Source organism: Tympanuchus pallidicinctus, unplaced genomic scaffold (assembly GCF_026119805.1).
Source record: "Tympanuchus pallidicinctus isolate F22 unplaced genomic scaffold, pur_lepc_1.0 scaffold18, whole genome shotgun sequence".
In the NCBI taxonomy this organism is placed as follows: domain Eukaryota; kingdom Metazoa; phylum Chordata; class Aves; order Galliformes; family Phasianidae; genus Tympanuchus; species Tympanuchus pallidicinctus.
The window spans coordinates 10,665,195-10,687,141 of record NW_026294699.1 but is presented as its reverse complement, the minus strand read 5'-3'; the positions used below and the strand labels follow the sequence as shown (position 1 = coordinate 10,687,141).

Here is a 21,947-nt window from a genome sequence, read left to right as displayed (position 1 = left end):
TTCGTAACATCCTGCGTCCTGCTGCAGGATGTTGACCAATACCCATGTGCTGCTTTGCAGACGCTGGGCTCCAGCATCAGAGGTGTGGGGCAGCCAGGAACCTCCACAGCCCCTTTGGAAAATCCCCCAACTATCTGTCTCTGCATGCATCAGGCTCACCTGCCTGGGCATGTGCTGCCAGCAGGACTGATGTAAGGGGGGACCCGTAGCAGCCACGTCACCCTGCACAGGTGTAGTGATGCCATCTCATTCCCATGGGATCCCACTCCTGGGGTCTCCCATGAGCCAGCCCTGACCTATCCCAGCAGCATTCCTGAGATCTGCTCTATAGGGAGCAATCTTTTCTGGCAGAAATTCCCAACACGAGCCAAATAGACACGAAAGAGGGGGTGGAACCGAACGCAGCCCTCGTGCAGTCACGTGCAGTTCCAAGCCGGGCTGTGCAGAGCATTTTTTTTATCGGTTTGAGAGCTGGAAAACGTGTCTGAAATATGGATAGGAAATATGGGTCCGGGGCTGCACCTATGCCAGGGCTGGACCCAGTGACAGTGTTAACATCCAGCAGCTGGAAGTTAAAGCTAGAAAGGTTCAAATGGGAAATAAATCACGGTTGTTAATAGTGGGAGTAATTACCTTAATGAGAGACGTGGCAGATTCACCGCCTTTCAGCACAGCCTAAGAGCGTTCCCAAAGCCCACGTTCAGGCTGCGGGCGGTGACGCACTGCCCGTGTCACGGAGGTGGGAACCGGATGGGCCTTCCCGGCTTTGTGCCATCCCAATCTGAGAAGCAGCCCTGGGATCTGGGCTCCAACGATGGGAGGGGGTTTGGGACGAGCAACGGCACACGCTTGGGACTGCAGAGGTTGCCAGCGAGCGCTTCACACAACCGCTTTCAAACCGCTCCTTGTGTGTCCGTGGCAGCGGGCGGCACGGGGCAGCACCACCGACACCCAACGCTGTCCGCGACCGCACCGCCCACGCGGGGGCGCCGGGGCCCGGCGTAGCGCCGAGCGTGGAGCGGCCCCTTTAAGAGCCGGGCGAATGTATCAAAACAAAACGGCAGCGCAGCCATTGGCTGCGACGCGGGCACGTGGCGCACAGCTGGCTTCCTGCGGCCGCGCGCCGGTGGCAGCTCCCGGTGCCGCCGCCACGGCCCGGCCCGGCCCGGCTCCGCCCGCCGCCTTCTCCTCCCGGTGTCCCGCGGCTCCGCACTCCCGCACAGCACAGCCCCGCGGCCCGGCCCGGCCATGGCTCACTCGGCGCCGCTCGGCCTCCTGGAGCAGGGCTGCCCCATCCAGGTGGAACACGATCGGAAGCGGCGGCAGTTCACCGTGCGGCTGAACGGTAACGGAGGGGGGAGCGGCGAGCACAGCCCTCCCGCTCCCACGGTTCCTCTCCCCGCTCTCCTCAGCCCTCTCCTCCCGTGCCTTTCGGGGCTCTTCTCGCCGCCCCTCAGCTCCTGACGGTGCCCCCTGGCGTTCCCGTAACCCCAAATCGATCCTGGGGCCCTCACCGGTTCCCTGCCCGTGGTTCGATGTGGGTCACCGCGGGGGAGGAGTGGGCATCTCCGGCAGCTCCCCCAGCGGTCAGCAGAAGGGACGCCCAGCTGCGTGCTGCTGACACCTCCCTATGGCCCCGTGACACCTTTCAGCCGTCCGTCCTCCCTACGGACAGCACCGGGACCCCATGCCTGCGTGCCGGGCAGCTCTCTTTAAACAACTGACGAGAAAAGAAATCATTCAGAAATTATGCACACGTCTGGAGGTGTTTTCCATAAACACCAGCAGCCGGACGAGGTTATTTTGGCTGTTTTTGTGTTTTTTGTCTTTTTTTTTTTCTTCTTCTCTTTTAATTCCAACCACTAATTACAAAGTGCAGCGGGAGGAGGTGTACGTGGAGAAGATGCTCCCCCTGACCACTTGCGGCCAGCACTGGGATCAAACGAGGGCAGCCGGTGCTGTGGGAACATAGAGAACATGGGTGGGACAAAATAGGACATTAAGGAAAGGAAATTCTTCACTCAGAGGGCGGTGAGGAGCTGGCGCTGCTCACAGAGCAGTGGGTGCCCGTCCCTGGAGGTGCCCAAGGACACGGGTGGACCCTGGGAAGCCTGAGCTGATAGGGCAGCCAGCTCATGTTCAGAATCTTCTTCTCTGCCTTCCTTGTATGGGAGAAAATGAGTGGTGCTTGGTGTTTGCCCCTTCATCTCTCTCCACTGAGCCCACAGTGCTATGTGTGCTTCCTAAAGCTGATAGAAACGCCTGTGTCACATCAGCATGTTGCCTTTTTCCTTGTGTCCTGAAAGCAGAAGCATTGAGAGATGGAAGTAAAGCAGCCCGTGGCTGGACTGACCAAGCTTTGTTCTCCTCTTGGAAAGGAGGGCAGAGAGAAGCCCGATGGGATAGGATGAGAGGGAATGGCCTCAAATTGTGCCAGAGGAGGTTCAGGTTGGATAGGAGGAAGCATTTATTCTGAGAAAGAGTGGTTGGGCACTGGATCTGCTGCCCAGGGAGTGGTGGGGTCAGCATCCCTAGAGGTGTTTGAGAAGCATGTGGATGTGGCACTGAGGGACGTGGTTGGTGGGCAGTGCTGGTGGCAGGTTGGACTAGATGGTGATCTTGGAGGTCATGATTTGTCCTCAGTTTGGCTGTAGGTAACACCACAGACAGCCAACACAGCCCCTTTGCTGGAGAGCATCACTGAGAGTTTCCATGGGAAAACTGGAGCAGGTTGTGCTGCAGTGCTGGGGTGAAAGGGATGAGGTGGTGCTGTGCACTGAGATGGCACTGTGCTTTCCCAGTGCTACAGTCACTAGAGCTCCTCAGCAGGAAATTGCAGCCGAGCTGGGCCCCCCCGTGCTGCTCCAGAGTGGGGCCATCGGGGACAGCTGTGCCATCTCCACTCAGCTGCATGCAGTGCTTTCTGTCTGTAGGAACGTGCCACACAGCCTGCAGGGCTGCCTGTGTGCCTGGGGACGGCTCCTTGGGATAGCTGCTGTGCCATCCTGCCCTGAGAACTCCCTCCCAGGGACTGGCTTTGCACAGTTCCCTTTTTCCCTGCCGAGGTTTGCAGCTATGGAATGATGTGTAAGATTGCATCTGGGCTGGGCGGTGGGGTGGAGGTTCCCTCCAAATCCCTATGTCAGGACAGAGAGGGCATAAGGAGGTATTTCCAGTGAAATGCAGTAAAAGTGAATGGATGGAGCTCAGCTGAGGTGTGCAGTAAGTGCAGGTGAAGGTAGGGCCCTTCATCCTCCAGTAAGCACTGGGGGGAAAGGAAAAGTTTCTGTTATTTTAATTGAGTTTCTCATCGGTTGGAAGCTTGTGTTTTGGAAATATAAATACAGAAACCCTCCAGAAATGAATCGAAGTTGAGTTTAGGCTCTGCAGATGGAGACAGAGGGGTATTATTAGCTCTCCTCTGATTTACATGTGTGCTGAAACTTCTTTCTTCCTCTATCTAAACCACTGTGAGAATGTCAGGGTGTTGCAACAGGAAACGTGTGTGTGTCAGTGTGCACAAACACAACCCTGCACACCTGTGTGTGCTTCCCTATGGGATACCCATCTGCTCCAGTGTCTCCCCCTGCTCCTTAAAGGTCCCAAATGCAAAACCAGAGCTGGAAGCTTTGTCCCACGTTGTGGCCCATGCTGTAGAGGGAAAGGAACCGGTGATCCGTGGTCAGATTTGGCAGTCCCAGCTTCAGCACTCTCTCCCATCCCCAGGTTGCCACGACCGAGCAGTGCTGCTCTATGAATATGTGGGGAAGCGCATTGTGGACCTGCAGCACACCGAGGTGCCGGATGCCTATCGGGGAAGAGGGATAGCCAAGCATCTTGCAAAGGTACAGCTGCTGCCCCTGGGGGAGCTGCTTCTATCCAATAGCAGGGAGAGGTGTGGGGAGGTTAAGTGAGGCCCTGGAGTAAAAGGAGAGCATTTTGGGGTGGCTCAGCACTCGAAAGGGAGGTGTTAAGCCTTCCCTGCCAGGGCTGGAGGGCTGGATGGAAACCTGTGGTCAGATGTTCCTATTTCTGGCTGCAAGAGGGGCTGGGTGAGTTCCAGCACATCCTCTGCTCATTCCTCCTCCCCTGCCAGCAGCCCTTACTCCCACCCTGCTTCCCCTTAGGGCTGTTCCAACATCTCCCCCAAGCTGGATTCCCTCGTCCCAAAGCTTCAAGGCCCACACGTGCCCTTTCTCTGCCTTGGGCCCCACTTTGGGGACTCGCAGCTGTGGGGCTGCCAGCACAGTGTGGGGGGCAATGAGGGGCAACACTCTGGGGTTATGGCTGCTCCTTGACCCCATGGCAAACTGGTGTCAAAGGTGACATTTGCATGATGTGGATGGGTCCCTTTTGTGATGTTGCACACACCAGGCTGTATGTCAAGGTCTCAGCTTTCCTCTGCTTGAACTGGGAACCCCATGGCACTGTGGAGGCCGAAGCCATGCTCCCCCAGCCCTCTGGCACAGGATTCTGTTTGAGGGGCAGCATGGGCTGTTTGTAACTCATCTGTGCTCTCTCATAGGCAGCCCTGGACTTTGTGGTGGAGGAGGACCTGAAAGCTCACCTGACTTGCTGGTACATTCAGAAATACGTCAAGGAGAACCCGCTGCCGCAGTACCTGGAACACTTGCAGCCTTAAGACAGCACTGCTCTGACACCAGCGCTCCTGTTCAACGCGGCCTTCGCTTCTCTGCGGTCTCAGGAAACCCCTTCCCACACTCACAATTCCCTTTTTTTTTTTTTTAAAGTGTGTCTGTGTGGTGCACGATCGTGGGCATGACCTTCTCTTCCCTGCCCATGTCTGAGCATGACAGTGGCCACAGGCTGGGCTGGCTCTGGGCACATGTGCCCCCTCAGCGTCCTTTGCCCCAAGCCAGGAGCTGGAAGAGGATGATTTTTCCCACTGAACTCCACGACAAAACCAGGGGATGCATCTGTACCTCGTCCTCTCTCCTCTGCTTGGCAACAGTTGTGAGCTTGCCAGGTGATGTTGGTTAGGGGAGGTTGTAGGGTATCAACCCCCTTCTTTCCTGCAGCTGGGAGAGGTGCTGTGGATTAAACCTCATGGACCAGAAGGAGGTGCTGGAGGAGTCCCAGCTCTGTGGGGTGCCAATGAGACCATGGAGGCTGTGGTGGTGCCACCAGGACTGGCTGCAGAGATCTGACTGGGATGCTGAGATCTCTGTATCTGGAGAAAGGAGCTGTGTGAGGAGTGGGTTTTTCCACTGCAGCAGAGCATGCAGAGCATGTGCACAAAGAGGATGCAATGCAGCTGGGTTGTGGATGCTGCTCTCCGCAGGTGCCAGCTCCTGCTCAGCCTTCTGGACGTTGCCCCTCATGGTTGTCAGCTGCCTTTCTGCTCCCTGCTGCAGCAGTCACAGCTTGCCCAGGAGAAAAGCACCCACAAGGGTGGCTTCCTACAGCTGAAGAGGAAGGCTCCTCCCATCTCCCTCGGCTCCAGCCCTGCACTCAGCCTGTGCCCCATACCCTGAGCTCCAAGCCATCATCGTATCCTGAGAGCAACAGGGGTAAGACTGCTGGGATCTGGTCCCCTCTCCAGGGCTCAACGCTTGATCTGCCAACTTGGCATGGCTGCTATTCACTGTTTCCTATGGCCTTTGGGAAGCAGCTGTGCCATGGGGCACTGCCTGCTTGCTCGCTACCCCCTTGCAGCTCTGAGCCTGAGTGCTGGCAGTGGGATGGAACACCCTCACCATGTACCATTACCTCTGCAGATGACAACACAGCATGGTGCAGCATTGCTACTGTCAGACGTAGAGGTAATAGTGTGATGGCAGGATGCTGCCTGGCTTCTGTTTACCCCTTCTCCTGCCTCACACAGGCTTTACTGGGCTAGACCTTCAGAGGTTTTCCCCCAGAGCTGTTGGGATTTTGCAGTGCCCTGGGCTGGGCTGCATGGGGACAGCTGTAACAGGCTCAGCAAGCAGCCAGGCAGAAGTAGATAAGGAGCCTTTCACCTGGAGGTCAGATCCAAACCTAGTTTATCTCTCAGCAGGGACTAAAGTTTACAATCTGTGCCACAGACTGAATGAATCCTGGGCCGAGCAATGGCTCAGCCCTTTCCCAGAGCCAGCGCAGAGTCCATAGAGGCAATGGCAAAAGATCTCAGTAAAACCTCTTGAGCTGTGTCCCTGCCCCAGTGCTGTGGGACCCCTGCTTGTCTGTACTGCACACTGTGGCAGAGACCTGTGCCCGGCTGCTGCCCCACTGCCAGCTCGTGCTGCTCAGGAAAGGCACTGGGCTCAGCCTACCCCACATCTCTGCTCTCTTGCTGCCTATTTCAGCCCAGCTGCAGCCTTTGGGATGGCTTTGAGGGACTGGGATAGGGTACAGATAATGAGGTAAAGAAGACATCTGGGCTGCTAAATGCTCACTCTTTAACTTGCAAATACCCACTTACACCTGGTTCCAGGAGCAAGGCTGGCTCTGCTATAGCTAAGTGATGACAGAACCATCCTAAAGTGAAGCTGAGCCATCTCCTGCAAGCCACGATAAGATACCATTGTATCTGCTGCAGCAGGGCTGTGTGCTTGAGATCTGTGCCTAGTTGCCTCCTAGGAGCAACAGTGCAAGTGCAGTGCTGCACTCAATGCTGATTTGGTTCTGGTTCCCACTGTGGCAGTTCCCAGAAGTTTCAGCTTCCCAGCATGGCCTGGAGCCGTTCATGCTGCTCCAGGATCCCTGTGCTTCCTGGTGCTGGATCACAAGCAGCAATCGCTGCCTTAAATCAGGCACAGCACTTGGTTTTGCTGCTGCTTCCCTCTGAGGTGCTACAATTCCTCCAGTGTCTGACCTGACAGAGATGTGCCAGGTTCCGTGCCAACTGTTTTTCTGCTGTACCCGTTCTCCTGCCCCAGCCCCACAGCGTTTGATGTCAGCAAATAGCAATACCCACAGGTCACCAGCAATGCTGCCATCCCCTGTTCTCCCATGAAGCACTCCTGGCTCACCCCTGCAGGAAGGATCTTTCTGAGCCCTGGGCTGCCACTTGGTGCTGACTGAGCCTGGAGGAGCAGGATCCTGGACTCTCTCCAGCAATGGTAGCGTGGAAGTGGTTTGGTTGAACAGTGAGGTCCCCAAACACATTTGAACTGCAGACTTCGGTGGGTGGGGAAATACGTATTGCTGTCAAACCTGCTTCCATATTGCCCAACTTGAAACACCCCCCTCCCTTCTCCACTTTCCAGAATTGTCTTCCTCTGTCCAAGGTTTCCATTCTGTTGAATTCAGTGGTTACGATGTGCCTTTCCTTCTCAGGACCTGTTACAAATGACCTTTTTGCTTTTGTTTATGTCTAACATTTATCTTTATCCTTTCCTCTGTCATACTATAAAACACAAACATATTGCATGGATTACAATAAAAAGTGTGGCTTAGCTGAGCTGCAGTGGTTGCTGCTCAGCACTTGCTGGGCTGGAGGTGATCAGGGGAACCTTGGGCATCCCTGGTTCTGTCATCTGGGTTGGGTCACTCAGCCGGAGCCTGCTTCACAGGTCTTGTCTGACAGCTCTTCTTTCCAGTCCACATCCAGGGTCATTTTTGCTGCCTTGCTGCTGCTGGTTATTTGTATTCTAGAAAAGTAAAACAATCTTTCTTATCCCTCCACCCCAAAGAAAACAAATCTTCTTACAATTCTAACTCCAAAATCTTCTAGCCATTAACTACCATGTGCATTGATGCCTTGGAAAGGGTGTGGGGAAAAAAAGGCTGGAGGCAGCAGATTTTGAGGGGAAGACGGGGGGACTCACTGCTGTGTACACTGGTCTATACAACAGTCACCTTTCTACTGCTTGAGCTTCCTTTCTAAAATCCCTTCCTTGCAAGGAGGATCTTGTGCAGAAGTGACTGCATCTAGGTAGTGAGAATGATGAAGGGCTCTGTTCAGGATGAAGGCATCCTGGTGTTGGCTCCCTGCAACCTGGGGGCAGCCACTTGTCCTTTCATCCACCATCCAGGTGCCTGCAGCTTCCTCACAGCCTAGCTCAGAGCTGGTATTGAGCAGGGAGGCTGAGGCTGGTGGATTTCATTTTGGGTCTGAGGGCTGGCTGGCTGTCTCTGCAATGACTGCGCAGAGCTTGAGACGAGTGGGGTCACAACCGGCTCCTCACTTTTGCTGCTTGATCCTCCCCTGCTCACAGAAACCAGTCCTTGAGATTTCAGGTCAAACAGCCCTCGGCAGCAATCCTGCAAATGCAGCCTCTCCTGAGCTGGCACAGAACGCTTGCATTCATCTGTTTAAGATGTTTGAAAACATAGGCATGAAAACATTTCAATAGCCAGTTAGTGGAGTCACTCTGCTCGTGCAGAGCAGGGCAGGTGAATCAGAGGTCCTTCCCTGCTGGGCCCTCCTTTAGCTGGGAAGCACAGCTCCAGCACTGCCCCTCGGGCTCCCTGCCAGTGTATTTACATATCTTCCTACAGATGGGTGCAAGCCACAGAGGCCAAGACTGGAATTGCAAAAGCTGAAAATCCCAAGGCTACTGGAATGGTGGGCAGAAGGGGCACTGCTTTTTTCAGTCATGATTTGACCCAATATAACAAGTGACACGTGGCCTTGGGTTGCAATTTGAGCAGGAGGGACCTTGGCATTAAGTCCTCAACAGGGACAGTGCAGTGGTTGGGGTTATAGCACAAAGCTGGGCTGTTGCTAGTAACACACTCTGTTTACATTCCACATTCCAGAAGGTCTGATGCTCCGACCTGCCCCAGCAACACTGCACGCTCCACTGCACTGGGAACGTTTCCCAACCTCCTCCTGCTCATGCAAATGCGCTATTTACCTCCACTGCAAAAGCCAAATCCCAAATGATGGCTAAGAGTGCAGAGTGCAAGATGGCCCTGCAGTCTGGAAGCATGGCTTCATAGTGCCTGGGAAGATGTAGGCAGTGATGGGTTTGCTCTATTTAGTTACATTACCTCACTTGGAAATAATGTTGTCAAAATGAGGCATTTTCTAGGAAAGGGAGATGCAGAGACAATGTCACTCTTCTGAAGCAGGCTGTCAGTCACTGAACGCACACAGCCCCTTTGATAATGTTCCTTCCTCCTCCTTCTCAGAGGTTTGGTGGCTCCTGGGGAAAAAGCAGTGAGAGTAGGATGTTGGAAGTGAATGGGGAATGGCACAGGGTGGGCGCTGGGGCTGGAGGAGGGCTGCTCATGCTTCTCGATTCTCACTGATGGCAGCACAACGTCCCTGACAGAACGGCTGGTTTTTTCAATTTCTGGAAGAAAGGCTCCTGAAGGGCAACACCAGGACCACAAAGAGGCTCCAGATAAGCGGGTGAAGGCCATGAAGGCCACCACGCAGCTCCTGGGGCCCAGGCATAGCAGCTCCCCTCGGGCAAAGCCGGCAGTGCTGCGCCGCATCACCCGCTCTCCTCTCCTTATCCCCGCAGCACGAGGACAGCGAGGCTCTCACTGCGAAGCCCCGGCCCAGGCCGCCCCCCTGCGGCTGCCCTCATGGCGGGGCCGCGGTGCAGGCCGGGACTCAGCGGCGACGCTCCTCCCACGGCCTCATGGCTCCCGTCAGCACAGGGGGTTGCGATCAGGAGTCGGCCGACGGCCGTGGTGCTGCTCTGCGCTCCGCGGATCCGCGCGAATGCCGGGCGGCTCCCGGCCCGACCCCTCCGCACGCACAAGGGACTACGCATCCCAGAGACCTCCGCGGCCGTGCGGCGGCGCGGGGCACTGTGGGAGTTGTAGTCCGCGCGAAGGCGCGCCCTCTCTCGCTGAGCGGTTCCGGCGGCCGCGCGCACTCCATTTCCCGTGGGGCAGCGCGGCGGGCCCTGCGGCGGAGACATTTGCGAGCCCAGTGTCTCCAAGATGGCGGCGTGGGGAAGGAGGCGCGCTGGCCCCGGCAGCACCAACAGCGGCGGCGGTGGCCGGGAGAGGTGAGTCCGCGGTCGGCGTGGGGGACGAGGCGCGGCCGGGAGTTCTGCGGGCGGGCGGGGAGCGGGAGGGAGCGGGCCGCGGCCCTTGGGGCTCCGCACGACCCTGAGGCAAGGGCGGGGGCGGCGCCGAGGAGAGCGCGGGGCGGCCGGGGAGCGGGGCGGGGGCCGCGGCCCTGCTGAGGGGAGGGCGGGCCGGGGCGCCTCGCGCTGCGGGCGGGCCGGAGCTGCTGGCGGAGAAGGTCGGCGCGGCCCTCCCTGTGCGGGAACCGCGGGGTATGGCGGTGCGGGCCGGGAGGGGAGGAGGGCCGGGGCGAGGGGCCCCTTCTGGGCTGTTGGTGAAGGCATGGAGAGGCCGCCAGGGTGACCTCCTGCTGCGGGGAACGCGCTCGGGCTTTGCTCGCCCGAGCGCGGTCCTTGTTCCGATGCCGGGAACAGCTGTAGGGCTCCGGGAATCTCGGCCGTAAAGAGGAAGGAAGGAGCCGAGGGAGATCTCGCTGAGCCGCTTTAAAATCGGCCCTCGCGGTCGGTTACCTGCTTGCAACGCCTCGCTGAGTCCCGTGCTTCCTCACGTTGGTGTTCTCCCTGTTCTGCCCCGGGGTGACTGATGTCACCGGCTGGGAGTCGAGAGCAGTTGCGTGCTCGTTTTGAGGATCAGAGAATCGCAGCATTCCCCAAGATTTGCTTTTGTCCCTCTGCTTTACCCAGAGACTGATATCCCTTTGGTTTTTTATCATGAAGTGGGTTTTGCTTTGTTTTGTTCCCTTGCTGCAATTCAAGAGGGTTGTATTTGATGGTGCTGAACCTCCCAGCTGAGGAGAGCAACGAGCAGCCCTCAAAATCATAGCGCCAACATAAAACGCAGAAATGCTGCCTCTGTTGAGGGAGTTTGCAAGTGATTGAATTGAAAGAGCTGGTGGAATTACTACCTCAGCATGGCTTATATGAACAACTCAGAATGCTGCCGAGCGCGGTGGTGTGGTGATAGAGCTGTCTGCACCCATGCTGGCGCCTGCCCCAGTGCTGAACACATGAGGTGAGGAGATCTCAGATTATAGGCCTGCTCTGCCATGGAAGGTGAAGAAAAAATATGGGAAAGAGCACTTAACCTCAGTGAAAATTATTCTACCAGGAAGAAAATTGGTGCAGGCTTAAAAGTGAGTTGTCACCCCATGACTTTGTCTGTGAACTGTATAGTGTTCCCACAGTATAATGTCACTGGGGTTTGTGGTGATTTTTAAGCTATGATTACACTTGATCTTGTGATCAAAAATACTTATTCATAAACATGAGGTACTTACTTCATGAACCTTCAGGATACCTTATACAATGCCTTTTACAATGAGAAGTATGTGGTTAAGTGCACGAGAGCACAGAAGTGACACATGGGGCAACAGGTGATCTGTGTGAACGTTACACAATCCTTATCAGAAGTCAGTGGTTCTGTTAAGTGTCATCCCATACAAACCTTCCAGAAGATACTTTTAATAGGTGCTGGGTGACGTCAGCCAGGTAGCATGCCTTCCTTGTGATTGCAGAGCTGCAGATGTGTGTGACTGAGCCACTGCCTCTCTGGATCAGGGTTTAATTCTCCTTCACCCCTCCTGGTCGTTTGGCTGCTGGCAGGTTGTGGAGATGGTGGCACTGACAGACCTGATGACATCAAATGATGACACAAGCTTTTTATAAGACAAATATGGTTTTCTTAACAGGATTCTTGTCCCAGGATGCATTCCTTTCAACTGAGTATGCTAATCCAGCTTTCCTCATAAATGAGCTGCTTCAAGGTGTTTTTGGAGTTGTCAGCCAGCTAGTCTAAAAAGACATCAGTGTGTTGGGAGGTGGTGTCAGAAGAGTAAAATACTGTCTGCTACAAGGAGGCTTGACCAGCTTTCACTTAAAAGTAAATAAATTCGTTTTTAAAAGTCCAGCGACTGCCTGTGGAAATTTGTTTCCCTTCCTCAATGACTTCATTGATACAAAGAAGTCTGTAATTGGTCAAAAAGTGCTTTTCTCAATAGGACTACATGTAGGTACCTTCATTTCAAAGGATGTTGGCTGTGAAGTCCAGCTGGCTCTGTGGGGGTGGTGGGGAAAAACCTGAAGAGAACCAACTAAATATTTGTTTTTCTTCCTTCTGGATAGACTCTTTAATAGAGACTATCTAAAGGGGATTGTTAATTTGTGCAGCAAAACAACTTTTTATACAGAACAGACACTGAATTGTACTTGGGGTTTTTGTGTGAAATGCAGTGTGATGACCGCCAGCACACCAGACAAAATGCCATTTGTTCTGCTTGGAGATGTGCTAACAAACTCCAGAAAGAAAGGCTCTCATGTCATCACTGCTGCTTGTGCTGGCCTCCCTGCACCCTTCAGGAGCTCTCTCCTTTCTCTACCTGTGCTGCTCAGATTTCTGGTACTCTGTTTGCTTACAGCAATGATTGACCTGTTTCCATTAGCCTAGCTAATCATTAGTTGGCTTCAAAATGACGTCTCTTCTTGCTCTGGTGGCTAGAGTTTGTTTTGTTCTGGTTTGGTGATGTTTCCCTTCATGTTGTCTTCCCTCGACAAGGCTGCTGGAAGATCACACTTACGTTCTCCTGTTCTCTCCTATTGGTATTTAAGGCACAGCCTTTGATTGGAGGTCTTGCATTTACTGCTGTGCTTTTCCTGCTCTTCCTCCACTTCAGTGCAGCCATCACCAGCCTGTTCAATTGGCCTTGAAACCTGACAGCAATGGTTAATGGCCTGAGACTGGCAGATCGTGGGGAAACGACTGTTGGGGTGTTTCAGCTTGGATTTGTTAGTGCTTTGTGTGTCCCATGCTCTGGAGCTGTCTTGGGCAGAAAAACAGTGTTGTCAAATACAACTGTAGGTCTCAGCAGGAATGCTTCAGCTCAAAGCCAAACACAGTTCATTTTTTACCTGAAATTCTGAGAAGGATTTAAGTGACCGAGGGAAGCTCAGTGTATTTGAGTATGAATTTGTTGCCTTTGTCAACAAATTTGTCAACTTTTTTGACATAGACTTAGATGAGATCTAATGATGGCCCCCAGGTGGGTGTGCTCTGGCCATCTGTAATGTGCTTGTTCCTGCAGTTAGCACACAGCCAGCATCAGGCCCCTGCATTGCTCTGCTGCTCCAGGTCTTCTGCGTGTGCTGCTTGTGACAAGTGTTATCACGCTGCTGCAAGCCTCTCCCTGCTTATTTATTTATTTAAGTACTAATCAGACTGGTTTGTCTTCATTTATAGTTCTTCTGAATGCATGTTTGGTGCTGTGAGCAATACTGTTGTCAGGATCATCCTTCTTTTAAAAACAAAAACCTCTGCACGGAGGGACACCCAGCCTTTGTGCAGATGGAGATTGTTTTTAACCGTGACCCTGAGCATTGTGTGGAGTTGAAATGGTTGGAGGCCCTGAAACCCAGGCCAAGGAGAGCAGCAGAACATGAGTGTGATCTTCAAGCAGCCTTGGTAGGGGGTGATAACAGTAAGGGAACATCACCAGACCATAACAAAAGAAAGTGGAGCCACCAGAGCAAAAAGTGAGGTGCAGTTTGCAGCTGGCGTCAGGCATGCTGAGTTTCTCAGGAGTAGAATGTATGAGGTAGTACTTGGATGTAAGATCCAGAACTGCTCTTGTGGGATTCATGTGCAACCTTTTAGAAAGAATTCGAGTGAATAAAATCATCGGCTGCTTTTAGGTTGTGGTCTGCTGGGCTTCTGAACCGTTGGGACTTTGGAGACTCGATCCTCTCTCACACTGGTTATTGATGAAGCTTTTTAGTAAAAAGGAGCTATGTAAAGTGAGCAGTACTTCCCAGCTGGTGGATGCCAGTCTGGATGGATTGCATAGTTCTGCATTTTTGTCATGGCTTTGGGGGTGGGGAGGGGGGCAGCATGGCAGGCACTGGAAGGCAGACTGTGCAGCCTGCAGCATTTCAGCAAATCCAAGTGCTTTGATTGGGTTTGTTCATGTGCAACTGCCGTGTTCAGCTGAAAGGCTGTGTCAGGAGAGATCTGGCTTGGGGTCCCTGGTTCTGCTCTGCATGCCAGCAAGCTCTGAAAACGTTTCAAGCCTGCATTCAGCCCATGCGTCTCAGCTGCATTGGGATTTCAGCTTTCCTTCCTCCGGGGCAACCAGTTCTTATTAGAAATAATATGCACTGTCCCACCAGTTCTGTTACAGAAGTGGAGACCCTGCTCTTGCATTGCTGACTAATTTTTCCTTCTTTGCTCTTTATTTCTTGATGGTCCACCTTGTCTGTTGTGACTCCAGCACCACGGTAGAAATTTGCTCCAGTGTTGGGGCTGTTCTGGAGAAGAAGCACAGTGAGGCGGGCAGACTTTGCCAGAAGTGATGAAATCTTTATGCAATTCAGTTTCCTATGATTTTTTTCAGCAGAAAATATTTTAAGCTCTGCTTTTTCTCTTTGCTTAGAAGGACAGTTTTTATTTTTTGGCTTTATTTTTGAAAAGCCACAGAGCTCCAGGAGAGATGGTCGGTGCTGCCTCTGGCTCATGTCTGAGCGCCTGCTTTCTTTGGCAGGAGGCTGTGGCTTGTGATATGGCTCTGCTTGTGTGCAGTGCGGTGAAGGTAAGGTGGGATGTTGGGAAGGAAGAACAAGCAAGATCTGAGTGAGCAGAAGTATGACTGGTGGGACAGTGCCACCCTGACGGTGCTGAGATGCTCTAGAAATCCTCCATGGTGTCATTGCTGGGAGCTCAGCTCAGCCTTTCTTCCTTCCCAAGCGGTTGCACGTAGTGGTGCTGTTCCACAGAGCCGCCTTAACCCTCAGTGTGTCTTCTGAAATGAAAGTGGGATTTTTCATTTGGCTGCAGCTGCACTTGGAATAGTTCTGGTCAAGAAAAAAGTCCCTGGCAGAGACCATTTTCAGCTGTGCCCTTAACATGTTAGTGCAACCCCTGCTTAACTAATTCTGCCTTACACAGAGAACGTTCTTCATGTTAGCTGGTACTTAGCCATGCTAGAGATGTAGTATTCCATTAAAATTTTCAACAGACTCTGCCCTTTAATTACTCTCTTTAAATTCTTGCCAATTCACAAGAGTTCACTGCATCCTGTGCTGAAAGAGTTATCACCTACAGAATGTAGCTCCTCCTGGAAAGGTTACCTTAAAAACCCAAGCGAGCTCTGACAAGATGATGGCCTTACAGCAGTCCCTGCCATATTCAGCATTCAGGTGGACTTTTATTTCCCTCTCTACCTGTGAACGGGCCTAGGGGGAAAAGCACTGCAGAGAGCTCAATAACTAGCTTGTAAGCAGAGTTTTCCTTGTGGTTTTTGTTAATACCAGCCAGACTCTGAAAACTGCTTATTATTCTGCTCTGAGAGAAGCTGGTTCATCTGATCTCCTGCTGTTTGACGTGTTTGCCACTGTTCACAATAGCAGCCACTTCTGGCAGTGGCTTGTAATTTAACAATATACTTGATTACAGACGGTCACTGCATGATACCCTCTGCAGTGTGAGCAGAGCTGCACATTAAGGGCAATGTCTGGTACCACAGCAGCTTGCAAATGTGTGTTTTCTCTCCATTATTTTCCAGTGCATGCACACAAGTACCACTGTGCCAATGGAGCCCAAAGTGCCAGCTTAATTCTCCGCTTCAGCCCTCTTGCCTCCCAGCACGAGGAGGATCTGAATGCGTTGGGATGAGGCTGTTTTGTCTGCTGTGATGAGGTCAAGCCTGTGTGCAGTTCGCTCTCCTCCCGAAGGAGGAATCTGCTGGTTCTCTTTATCCTTGAGAGGCCACGTGCTCAGTTTTGTTCTGGTTAACACACGTGTGTCAAATAGTTACCAGTTCTCAGAGGGGAGGATTTTCCCATGTTCCAGTGGGGTGGGTTTTTACCCTTTCTCAGTGCAGGTAAACAGTTGTAATCTCATTTCTCAGCTGTCTGTTACATTAACATAGCTAAGGTGATGTGTATGAAGAAGGTGGAAGTGGAAATTCATGCAGTTTTTTGCTAGCTAAGAGCTGGCACTCAAATGGTGGATGTGGAGGTTTTGTGGATCTGCTGTTGGCAGGGAGCCTGTTCCAGGGTAAAGCAAGCAGCTTTTTCTTTGCTGTTAAATCCTACCTTGGTTTGAAAATTAAAGAAACGTTTGCTTGCTGCTCCCTGTTTGATCAGAGGGAATGTTCTGTAACATGGACTGCTGTGCCCTGCTGCCTCTTGCACCTCTACTTCCAGCAGCGTTTCTCAGCCCTCATCGCCTCTGTAGGCTGAACTTACTGTGAAGGACTGAAGAGCAAACTGTCTTTGTGGCCAGGAGGTGATTATTCTGGAGAGGCCACTTTCACATGAAAATGCTTCTTCTCAAAATCTCACAGTACAATTTGCCTTCCTGGTGAATGAGCTGTTTGTTGTGATTTCATTCATTCATGCTGCGTGGTCAAGGTGTAGCATGTCCAGCACCTCTAGAGAAACTGCACGAGGAACTGATTCAGGACTGCTGTCAAATTCCTGCTTTCTCAAAATGTTCTGTTTCTCCAAGTTAGGAAGATGTTAGGAAAAGTTAATTGCCTCAGTTTGGGATGACTTCCTATGCAAAAAGCATAATTAGCCAGTGTAAAACTAATCTTGATTTGAAAAAGCTGCAGTGCCTGAATGGCCTTGAGGGGCTGCCCTGACTTCAGGTGCTCTTCTCTCGAGCTCTTGCAGCCACGTGGGTGAAAAATTGGCCTTTAAGTGCTGCAGTCTTAACTCTTGTTTTCCTGTTGACAGGGTCACCTTGTCCTCCACAGACTGTTACATCGTGCACGAGATCTACAACGGAGAGAATGCTCAGGACCAGTTTGAGTACGAGCTGGAGCAGGCCCTGGAAGCGCAGTACAAATACATCGTGATAGAGCCCACCCGCATCGGGGACGAGACGGCCCGCTGGATCACCGTGGGGAACTGCCTGCACAAGACGGCCGTGCTGGCGGGCACCACCTGCCTCTTCACCCCTTTGGCACTTCCAGTAGATTATTCTCACTACATCTCGCTGCCCGCTGGCGTGCTGAGCATGGCTTGCTGCACCCTTTATGGCATCTCGTGGCAGTTCGATCCTTGTTGCAAGTACCAAGTAGAGTACGACGCCTATAAACTCTCCCGCCTGCCCTTGCATACACTCACCTCCTCCACTCCGGTGGTGCTGGTGAGGAAGGACGACCTGCACAGAAAGAGACTGCACAACACGATAGCACTGGCTGCCCTGGTGTACTGTGTAAAGAAGATCTATGAACTCTACGCTGTATGACTGCGGCGGGGAAGAGAGAAGCCTACAGAGACAAGTGTATTAAGACTCCCACAGTAACATTTTGTTTTTCCTCTTTGAGAAGCAGTGGAGACTGGCAAGGAGTTGGTTTAATAGAGCTGTTATTTTTAAAATAACACATCACTGGTGCACCGAGGTTTTTCAGTTCTTCGTTACACTTAAGATTTGGATGTGTGGTGACTTGAGAGCTGTATGTTAGCCATGGGGAGTCCAGTCCAGCAGTGGAGTGTCAATGAAAGAAAGATAAAGAGGGAGGGGAGGGTGAGAGCTTTTTTTTTTTTTTTTTCTTTTTTTGAAACATTTAAGTATATTGTTTAATTGTATTACACAGAACCAGCCAGACGTTATCATTGACCATTAAAGGATGAGAATTTCAAATGATTTTGCACTCTCATTACTGTTAAGATAGCTCCCTTTTGGGTGATGCTGTGGTGATGATTATATCCTCGTGCCCACACCCAGACCTGGCAGCAGCATCCAAGTTGTCTGTTGAAGGAATTGTTGGAGTGTGGTGGTGCTTTTTTTCTTGCTTGACTGGTTGTGTTTCTTGAAAGAAGGTGCACGAATTAGGCTGGTGTTGCTGTCTTTTTGGTAGTCACGTAACTGTGGATGCTGGGTGCTAGAAATAGCCAAACCCTCTGCTGCCCTGCCCCCCTCCAGCTGTTATCCCTTCGCACAATGATGATCTCAACACAGTTTCCACCTAGAAGCACATTACACTAAACTGCTGTACAAGTTCTTCCTAACGTGGATGCATCTCCATTGAAGTTTGCTGTACCAAATGCAGCTCAGGATGCCAAGGTGGGAGCCCAGCTGTCATACCTGTGCTTTTTCACTGCCACTTGGACAGCTGTGCCCTGACCACACAATTCCACTGGTTCGGCTTGGAACCTGAACTAATGGAGCTGTTTCAAGGCATCTGGATGACTGTATCTTGCCACTGTGTTATCTGAAATTCTAGAATTCAGTCTACTGCATGAATTTAACTTCTAGCTCTAAGAAGGGAAAGCGTTACTGTTTTGCAACATCTGCCACTTGCTTGTTAAAGGCAGGAGCTTACTTTCTATCTGTTCTCCTCCTACCAGATGGAAAAGAGGTGTGGCCTAGTTTTATAATGCCAGCTTAGCACAGCTTCAAGGGTTACGATCTGAATACAGCAGCAGAGGCCTGTAATAAAACCTGCCTGCATACAGGTGTGCTGCTTAATGAAATAGTATTTGCAGTCTGATCGCCGCATCTGAAGCACTGACCTTGGAAGAGAGACTCGTGAGATCAGAAACCAAATTCATTTCTCTTTTCAAATCACAGCAGCAGGCAGTGATTGTCCCCCTCACTTCCAGGCTGCAGCCGTACCTGAGCAGGCACGTAGGTTAGAGGGAATTGCTGTGGCATCAGGAGTTTTCTGTGTTTCAAACCTTGGCCTCTTTTGCTGGTACAGTGGATGCCTCCCCTCCAAGGTTAAAAGAAGCTGAGATCCAGACCGTCTCTATTTATAGCAACAACATACAGTTGCCTTGGCAGAGAGGAGAGGAAGAAATGCAATTACTTCATCTTTCTACAGTTAGCCTGAGACTGCTGGCAGGCTGCTTTTCAGGCTCTGATGTTGCTTGTTCCTAAAATCCTGTCTATCTTTTGGATAATTTTAAACTAGCGATGGATCTGCTGCAGCCAGTATGTATTGTATTGCTGCAGAAGGTCCCCAGGTATCCTTGTCCAAGCCACACAAGATATTCCTGTGCTTGCAGAAGAACTGTTAGGGCTGTTAGCTTCCTTTCTTCACCCAAACCCAACGGTCCTGGCCTGTGGTGTCCAGCTTTCCCTTGCCTGGAATGATCACTGACAGAAGAACTAACCTTTGGGAGGCTCTTTAAGAGCACAACTTGCATCAAATGCTCTGCAGTTAAAAATGAGCACGTTTACTGTGGTCTCTTACTGCAGGAGGAAAAGTGAAAAACCAGCTATTGCAACAGGTAGGCCTGTTTTAAAAACACACCTTTCATCCTGTTCTGGAGATGTGGGTTCTTGTTTTCAAGTGCCCTGCGTGCTTTGCTGCCCATCTTGACCATCAGGCACTCTGAAATGGAGAGCACTGCACTCCTCTCACTGCAGAGGGGGATTCTGCTCTCAGAGGGGAATGTGCACATCCTTGGTATTCTGACTGCTGCAGTTCTGTGTACAGTAACTACAATAACTCCCCTGCATGTATTTTTTCTTTCCTTAGGCCTGATGCATTATATCCATCAGCACTCTGGGAGATAACACAGAAATGCAAAGCAGCCCCTTCCTCCTTCCTGAGCTACTGTGATTAGAAACATCAGCAGACAGCAGTTGGACAAGACTGGCAGGAGTGCTGTATTTCACTGTGAGGTGAAAGACCCAAATGTGCAGAATGTGAAAGGGAAAGCATGAGTAACAATTAGAGAAGCTCTCCTTGTGGAGAGAGAAAGGAGGTAATGCCTTGGTTTTATAATTTAACAGTGAAAAAAAAAAGATTCCAGTCTTCAGTGCCTACACCTGAAAGCTCCTGCTTGTAATTTCAACTCGAAGCCTTCATACAGCAAACTGACAGCCTCCACCATAACGGCAGTGGAGAACATCCAAACCGAGCAGCGGCCTCGTGGCCATTAAACACATTCTGGTGATCATCTGAGATGAGGCTCTCAGAGATCCATTATAAACCTACTGGGCAAAAATAGACTTTATGAAGAAGGTCCTGCAGACCCCGTGCTCCTGTATCAGACTTCTAACTTCACTAATCCTCTGTGGATTTACACTGCTGTAAACTAGCAGGTGACAGAAAAGAGGGCTGGGATGAAGTACGTTGTTTTGCAACTACTGCTGGCACAGTAACACCTCACAGAAACTGTTCTTTAATGCTTTCCCTTCCTCCAAAGTTACCCCTGAAGTGAGGAGCTGAAACAGAATACAGGATGCAGTTTATGGCAACGTAATTTATTTGTCATCAGATACACACTCACAGGCAGGACATACAAGGCAGTACACTGGGAGAGTGCTGCTAAGTGCATGGAGGTGGCAGCAGGGGTCTGGACCTCATAAGCTTTCTTTCAATTTATATATTTCTGTCTTCTGAACCATCCCAGTGCAGCCATTTATTTTTCCTAGTGTTGCTGGGATCACACAGGACAGGATACACCTTCTCTGGAAGGAGGAACAAGTTGTATGCAGTGTGGAAATGTAAAAGGGGGTGAAGAATGGAGTATGGCATTCCTTCAGGCTGAAGAACTCCTTGTAACCTGTGCTATCTGTGCAAGCAGCTCTCCTCCTCTCCCTGGATGTGATCCTAACTGACACCTGGGACTGGTTTAAGTCAGGTGAGAACTAAGGGTCTGTCACCTGTGTCATCCACCCTACACACAGATCCTTTCTGCTTGCCAGGAATATGGTGTGCCTGGCAGCTAAAGAATCACACCTGCTCTGTGCTCTAGGCCAGCAGGAGGACCAGGTGTCTATCAGCTAATAGCTGCCCTGCTATTTTTTATCTGTCTGGTGCTACTCCTGCATTAACCTGTGTTGCATTAACACCGTGGTGCCAGGTGGCACAGTGTCACAGCCCCACACCTTGGTAAGGTACCAATCAGACAGATAACATCATTTCCAAATAAAACCTGCATTCTACATGAGTTACTTTTTAAAAATGGCACTGGACTTAGCTTTAGCTTAACATATCAGATGGTTTGGCACATGAACAAGCAGAGGCTCAGAAGTTTCCACTGCAAGCAATGCGTTTTGGATGAGATTGGAAGGAGTGGGAAGGAGACACTGATCATGCAAGCTCTCAGCTGGGGACTGTATTTCACAGAGGCCACAGGGGGCAGGAAGGCAAACCAAGTGGGTTTTAGTTGTAGCAGGCCAATAAAGCTGAGCGTGCCTGAGGTGAGGTAAAGTGTCTTTCAGCACATGGGTTTCTCCTGCTGTGAAGTGTGTACATACCTACAGTTACCCTCTCTTGCAGCTTCAGCTCCCACACTTTGTTCCAAGCACCCTTCTTCAGGGAGGTTCAGGTGCTGTAATCTGGCACGTGGGCCTGCCCTGTCGTGGGGGACACTGCTTCTCACTCTCCATGCAATGGTAAGTTGCAGCATTTAGAGAAAGGTTTTTCCCACAGGAGCACTTCCACTGATGTCCCAGCCAAACTGCAGGACGTTACTCTCTCCCTACAGTTACTGCTCGAATGAGCTGAGCCCTAAGAGTCCTTTGTTTTTCTCTCCTTTTTTGCTCTAGTTGCCATTAAGTTGAAGAAAAGCCTGGGAAAGAGGTTTCGTAGGTATACAGCCAGGGAGGGCTTTAGGCCAGCCACGAGGACTTCCTTCTTCTTCTGCCCCACTGCATAGAGAACCACCTGAGCGACCTCTGCAGCTGTCTGGCCTTCAGCAGTGTTCTTGTCCATAACTGCCAAAGTAAAGCCAAGTAAGCATCAACACTGGAAGGTAAGCCCACACTTAAACACCCTTCCAAGGAACGCTGTAGCTGTATGTGGTTGCTGTCCTACTTCTTGGTTTTTACACAGGCAGGTATAAAGCATGGCTGAGCTAGAAATGAATGCGTGCTCCTTCCAACACCCAGGCTGCAGAACACAAGCCTTGTGGCCCATCTCACAATTAAAGCCTGGAGCCAAAAGCTCCAATACGTCCTTCCCTTTCTGACTGCTGATTCCAGGTGCACTGAAATCTCAAGCTTCAGGAACAGTGGCAGAGTCCTTCAAAGACAATGCTTAGATTGATCTGCCCTAT

At 51.5% G+C, this 21,947-nt stretch overlaps 3 protein-coding genes across 11 annotated transcripts in view; 2 read left to right on the top strand and 1 right to left on the bottom strand.

The window, feature by feature from the left end:
* The first annotated feature begins 1,106 nt into the window (after nucleotides 1-1,106).
* On the top strand, nucleotides 1,107-7,400 carry NATD1 (N-acetyltransferase domain containing 1). The gene is made up of 3 exons (XM_052679605.1): nucleotides 1,107-1,345; nucleotides 3,727-3,845; nucleotides 4,526-7,400. Exons 1-3 carry the CDS (start codon nucleotides 1,249-1,251, stop codon nucleotides 4,640-4,642), a joined length of 333 nt encoding a protein of 110 aa, XP_052535565.1. The 5' UTR covers nucleotides 1,107-1,248; the 3' UTR covers nucleotides 4,643-7,400.
* Nucleotides 7,401-9,780: 2,380 nt separating this feature from the next.
* TMEM11 (transmembrane protein 11) lies at nucleotides 9,781-17,574 on the top strand. Its single transcript, XM_052679604.1, has 2 exons — nucleotides 9,781-9,914; nucleotides 16,662-17,574. Exons 1-2 carry the CDS (start codon nucleotides 9,847-9,849, stop codon nucleotides 17,176-17,178), a joined length of 585 nt encoding a protein of 194 aa, XP_052535564.1. The 5' UTR covers nucleotides 9,781-9,846; the 3' UTR covers nucleotides 17,179-17,574.
* DHRS7B (dehydrogenase/reductase 7B) overlaps nucleotides 11,321-21,947 on the bottom strand; it is a 20,453-nt gene continuing 9,826 nt past the window's right edge. For 7 of the 9 annotated variants that reach the window (XM_052679594.1, XM_052679601.1, XM_052679600.1 and 4 more), the window contains exon 7: nucleotides 20,133-21,606. In XM_052679594.1, coding sequence (XP_052535554.1) covers nucleotides 21,401-21,606 — 206 coding nt within the window. In that variant the 3' untranslated portion in view covers nucleotides 20,133-21,400. Of the gene's footprint in view, nucleotides 14,723-20,132; nucleotides 21,638-21,947 lie in introns of those variants that run through there. The other 2 variants (XM_052679602.1, XM_052679603.1) reach the window with 2 other exon arrangements.